The sequence below is a fragment of the Limulus polyphemus genome, unplaced genomic scaffold (assembly GCF_000517525.1).
Source record: "Limulus polyphemus unplaced genomic scaffold, Limulus_polyphemus-2.1.2 Scaffold8092, whole genome shotgun sequence".
Classification (NCBI taxonomy): Eukaryota; Metazoa; Arthropoda; class Merostomata; order Xiphosura; family Limulidae; genus Limulus; species Limulus polyphemus.
Window position 1 is genome coordinate 16,789 of NW_013673702.1, and position 6,226 is coordinate 23,014.

General features: G+C 33.5%; 1 protein-coding gene across 1 annotated transcript in view; it reads left to right on the forward strand.

Annotated features, from left to right (window-relative positions):
- The window catches only part of LOC106475105 (glycine receptor subunit alpha-2-like), a 20,971-nt gene extending 14,825 nt beyond the window's left edge, over nucleotides 1-6,146 (forward strand). The window contains exons 4-6 of the mRNA XM_022379311.1: nucleotides 2,055-2,278; nucleotides 5,040-5,122; nucleotides 5,950-6,146. Of these exons, the coding sequence (XP_022235019.1) occupies nucleotides 2,055-2,278; nucleotides 5,040-5,122; nucleotides 5,950-6,056 (414 nt within the window). The 3' untranslated portion in view covers nucleotides 6,057-6,146. The remainder of the gene's footprint in view (nucleotides 1-2,054; nucleotides 2,279-5,039; nucleotides 5,123-5,949) is intronic.
- Nucleotides 6,147-6,226: the final 80 nt, after the last annotated feature.

A 6,226-nucleotide genomic window follows, 5' to 3' on the forward strand; every position in this document is an offset into this window, starting at 1 on the left:
ATTCAATGAAATGTATTGACCAGTTACAGTAATGTGGCTAGAGTTAGGGCCAACTACACTAGCATATAACAACAAAATGTGGTTCCTATAATGCATGACATTCGTGGCACCATTCTGCGAGACATAAGTCTAATGATGTTTATTTTTGCATACATTATACTGCCACCACTATCATATGTTCCATATTGATATAGGGTTGGATTAAGTTCCATATTCTATGTGTGTGAGTATATGCCTGTTATCTTTATGCATGGCGAAGTGACTCATCTGTAAAAATAATATTACTCCACGTGCTGCTGTCCAACTGAACCAGTTCTCAGCAGGTGAGCTGTTCTGCGAATAGACGTCTGATTTACAGAGTAGACTTGTTAACTCTTGTTTTCTAACCACAGCTTCGAATTGCGGCTGCGAATACCTAATTCAGTCTCGGAGCACATACTTTACGAATGCGACGAACCGGAATCGACAAATAGTGATAGTCTGGTTGTGTATGTGAATAATGATCTAAGTTCAGGTGTCCAGAAAAAACTTCGTCAGTGGTTTGTAAGCGGTTAAACCTTCTAATAATAATAACATAAATCAAAGTCAACGTTTCCTTCGAGTCGGAACTTTGAAGTGTGACATTTCGCATTGAGGGCCTTCAAGTGCTCCAAATTATACATGAGTCAAGACTATACCCCAGAAAAGAATGGAACATTCACATCAAGCTGAAGCTAAACGGTTACGCGTGAAAAAGTGACATTAAGCTGTGAGAAATCTTTGATAAGTCACAAGTCCTGACGAGTCAGGTAACTTTAGGACATTCTATCTTGTTTTCTGTGTTGAAACTTTGACTGAATTGATTATACCTTGTTGATGAATGTTTCTATAAAAAAAATTCTAAAGATTTTTATTGTATAGTGTTAGCAAAATTTCAATTTCCAATCTATTTTCCTGTTTGTATGATACGTGTATAACGAGAGCAATATTAATCAGGACATTAATTAATTTAATTAACTAATTAAAAAAAAATACTTCATATTTCAATCCACAAAAACCCCGAGTCACATTCATTTACAAATTTCGGAAGAGTTTTCGTCTTTTTTAGAGGCCATATGTGTTTCTGTGTGTGTTCATGTAAATAACCTAAACAGACAGGTTAAGACAGACAAAACAGTACACTAAAACACGTCATTTTATGTGTAGAACTTGGTGCTTCGGTATGTTTGTTGTTCAACAAAACGCTACAAAATGGGCTATGTGTGTTCTGCTCACCCCGAATATCGAAATCCGATTTTTAGCGTTACAAGCCTTGAGACCTACCGCTGATCTACCAGAGGGCGCTTCTATATGGAAAGTATAATTTCAACATGATCAAAGCTACGTGAAAAATTACTTCTCTGTTTTATATTTAGATGATGCGATATATGCATAGGACTATACTTTGAATTTCATTCACAAAACGTAAACAACTTGGATTCGGCAAAGCGACTTAATTTTTTCTTTCAAATGCTAGACGAAAACCACGTGTACTAAAAGATGTCATAAAACAAAACGTTTTCAAACGCTGTACGGGAGATAATGTGTATAAGTTAAACTCAGAACTGAAGTTAGGTTGTTTTTTTAGAATAGAAATCAATGATCACCTTGTAAGCAGTGATTTAGTATAAAAAATATTAAATATTACACATCAATTTTAACTTATCAAAGACTGCACTCAAAAAAATTTGCTTTTCTCTTTACTAGTTACTCAACATTTTTGTGTAAACTTCAAGTGGATTTTATCTAAATATACTGATAATAAAGAAGCTGTAGAAAGCGTAGAAATTACAAGATTGCTATACTTTTCTTTAAATTACTTACAACGTTCCTACAGAAACTTCAAATTAAGTATGCTTACCCTTACTATAAATTTATTACTGAAGAAACGAAAAAAAATCCTATTTGTGACTGAATTATACAGATGGACATTAAAAGTCGCTGTGAGTGTAAATGGTTTGGAATGAGTAATGGTTACAGTTGTTTATATTTCTCTTGAATTCTGATTGCTACGGTGATCGTTTGTTTATTTTAAGGACTTCGAGGTTGATCTATATCTCCGACAAAAGTGGCTGGATGAAAGATTGCGTAAACCAAATCTCTCGAAGCCCTTAGATCTCAACGATCCAAAGCTGGTAAAGCGGATATGGAAACCTGAGGTGTTTTTTGCTAACGCAAAAGTTGCAGAATTTCAATATGTTACCGTTCCTAATGTTCTGGTTCGTATCAACCCCTCGGGAGAGATTCTATACATGCTAAGGTAAGATAACGTCAGCTTTAGCTGGTGCCTTGTATTACAAAAGACGCCTGGACGGTCGTGGCCCAATAGTTATCTCGCCCGGACTATGAATCCAAAGTTTCATGGATCGGTTCTCTTTGGCGCAGAAAACGTGCTCCGCACTTTGGGAACACGGATGTGTGTGTGCTTTAAAAGTGGCATTTAAATCTCATTATTTGATCAGACAAGTGTAGCCTAAGAGTTGGCGGTGGGTGCCATTGCATTTCTCTCTAAATTATCAGATACAAATTAAGGACGGCTATGTACAGGCAGCCATTCTGGATACAACATACGAGGTTATATAGCCGTACGTGAAAGAAGTAATATAACGCGGTCTTTGTAGAGAACTCTATCATATAAATTGTGCAAATGTTAAGCGCACGCGCATTAGGAGTAAACTTTATCCATTTTTCAATTATGCAGTTTAACTATTTGGTAAACTGATTACAAAATAATCATTTTTTTTTATAGATTACAAATCATATTAAGAATAATTTATATATATTATATTCATTTTTTTACACTTTAACAACTAAATTATTTCAATATACACTGTTTCTTATCTTATGATTACCATGCTAGTCACCATATATTTCAGAACGCAGTGGTAAACGTCGGAATTAAAGATATTAACACCTGATGCGAAATCCAGTGTCTAAAGTAAAAACTACACCAATTAGATTGAATACAACACCAATATTATAAGGAATCTAGCACATTGTTCTTTATCGTTTTAAATTTGATGACGAAGAATTCATTTTGGGACAGTAAAGCTTGAAGACAGCTTGAATTGGTAACGAAGAAAACTTCATTACAAGTTTAACAAAGTAACAAATGTACAGCGTTTCGACGAGGTTTTACCATAATCAGATTACTATGTTAAACTTGTAATATAGTTGTCTCCATTACCAATTCTGTTTTCAAACTTTATTAGTTGTCTATGTTTGTTTGTTTGTCCTGACGTGTGTTCTTTATAGCGAAACAAGAACTTATGACGATAGTTATTTTGGTTATTCAGTTGTCACACAGAGACAATTATAACACAGTATATTCAATCTGTACGCAAAAATTGAAGAACGTGTTTTTCAAAATCATAATTATGTTGTTTTAATCATTGGTATATTTGTTGTTTTAATCATTGGTATATTTGTTGTTTTATTGTTTGTTTCTGAATTTCGCGCAAAGCTACACGAGGGCTATCTACGCTAGCCGTCCCTAATTTAGCAGTTTAAAACTAGAGGAAAGGCAGCTAGTCATCACCATCCACCACCAACTCTTGGGCTACTCTTTTACCAACGAATAGTGGGATTGACCGTCACATTATAACGCCCCCACGGCTGAAAGGACGAGCATATTTGGTGGGGATGCGAACCCGTGACCCGCCCTAACCACCTGGCCATGCCGGGTCTTGTTGTTTTAATTATTTAATTATTGGTATATCTGTTGTTTTAATCATTGGTATATTTGTTGTTTTAATTATTTAATCGTTGGTATATCTGTTGTTTCTTTCCTCTAAGCAATATTCCAATCCTGCATGCCCTTGATTTATTAGAAATAATTACTGCTATTTTTAATTCTTGATTTATTGGAAAGGTCTTCTGTTATTTCAGTGTTCGTCTTCTCGATGTATTGATAAACTTAATGTTATTTTAACAATTTTCCCTTGATCTATCAGAAAGAGTAAAAGTTAACTTAACTCTTTCTACTTTTTTATTAGAATGACTTAATGTTATTTTAACGGGCCCAGCATCGCCAGATGGTTAGGGAGCTCGACTCGCAATCTGTGGGTCGTAGGTTCGAATCCCCGTCCCACCAAACATGCTCGCCATTTCAGCCGTGGGGGCGTTATAATGTGACGGTCAATCCCACTATTCGTTGGTAAAAGAGTAGCCCAAGAGTTGGCGGTGGGTGGTGATGACTAGCTGCCTTCCCTCTAGTCTTACACTGCTAACTTAGGGACGGCTAGCTCAGATAGCCCTCGTGTAGCTTTTTGCGAAATTCAAACCAATGTTATTTTAACTCTCGTCTCTCGTTTTATTAGAATGACTTAATGTTATTTTAACTTTTCTCACTTGTTCTATTAAAATGACTTGTTATTTTAACCCTTGTGCTAACCTTATTTTTAATTGATAATATTTTTCTTGATTAAAGAACTTGACAAATCTGAGACGCAGGGATGACAGTAACTAGAAAAATTAACATCTAAATGAACGTAGCTTCACAAAATAAGTAATTAGCGCTCTTTTCACCTTATTATAAGTCCTTATCGTACCGTTGACCCACTGAAAGACAACGTTTGAGAGATGTAAAGAAATATAACTATATTTAAATAGTACGCTTTTTTTCATTTTGATGTTAAGGTTTTTCTTAACTGTGATCGAACAGCTTAGACTTGTATTCGGTTTATCCATTTTACTGATACAATTTTGAGCGTTTTTAGTTGAAATGTTTTTGCTCCTATAAAACTGGAATATTGAATATGACAGGAAACTTTTCCTTACACTTCTTTTACGCGAGTTAAACAGTGCAGAAACAAATATTGTAATACTTAGAATGCAGACTAATAATGTCCGTGATGTTAACTCTCACAAATTAGTTTAAAGTTTTGTTTACTGGAAGGATAACAAGTGCGCTTGTTAGTAGTAATTCTAAAATTTTAAAATGGCTTCCTTTCTTGAATATTAAATTATTGATCTTTCTTATCAATGAAAACCAGATGTGTAACAATGTTGGATCTCCACAGGTTGAAGCTGACGTTCTCGTGTATGATGGATCTCTATCGATATCCACTGGATTCTCAAGTTTGTACTATAGAACTAGCATCTTGTAAGTTTTTTTTAAAATAATTTACGGCATCTTAAAGTCTGTTATTTTACCTTATAATGCTTATTTTAACTAAAATATAATCTATGTTATAACTACGCGAAATTGGAAACAATTAAAAAGTTACCGAAAACAAAGTCATTCATTATTTTATTTTTTTTACACATACATATATGGATACATACATTTGTTTAAATGTTTGATTTGGTTAAAGTAATACAATCTATGAATTGTTTAAGATACAAATTATTGACAAAGAGCGTGTACTCAGTATTCAGTTGTATATTGTATTATCAAACTTTAGTTACAAAAAAAAAAAAAAGAAAATTCATTCCTTCCAGTTAAACCATAGTTCACATTTATTAATAAAAAAATAGTACAAAATATGTAAACAATACAAATATGTTTCTGTTGTATCTTGAAGTCAATTATTATGTTTTAATAACTGTTTTAATAACTGATTTTATTGAAGCTGAATTATTGACAATTTTCGTTATTCTAAACATGTCATTTAAAATATCCGTTTTGCGTAAAAGTTTCAGAGCTTAATAAGTGTATGATCAATAGAGAAATCTCATTTTCATATCCATGTTGTTTTGTATAAATTGTTGTTTGTATTAATTACTGTTTGTTTTCTAAAATTAGTGCGTAATTATTTCAGTAAGTTTTTTTTAAAGTTGCAAGCATATAAAAGTTTTTTCTTTGATGAGATAGCGCAGAATTAAATCATTCGGTGATCGATTTTATTCCCTTAAAAATCTTGATTTATATAGCTGATTACCGGCAAATACTTCTTTAATTATAATGAAGTTTGTTTTGTGATATTTCAGTCTCCAAGACAACCAAGGAACTAAACTTGACTTGGTCCACGAAGAATCCTCTTAACCTCTATGAAAATCTCAAGCTACCCCAGTTTGTAACGAAATTTGTTTTATAATATTTCAGTCTCCAAGACAACCAAGGAGCTAAACTTGACTTGGTCCACGAAGAATCCTCTTAACCTCTATGAAAATCTTAAATTGACCCAGTTTGTAACGAAATTTGTTTTATGATATTTCAGTCTCCAAGACAACCAAGGAACTAAACTTGACTTGGTCCACGAAGAAT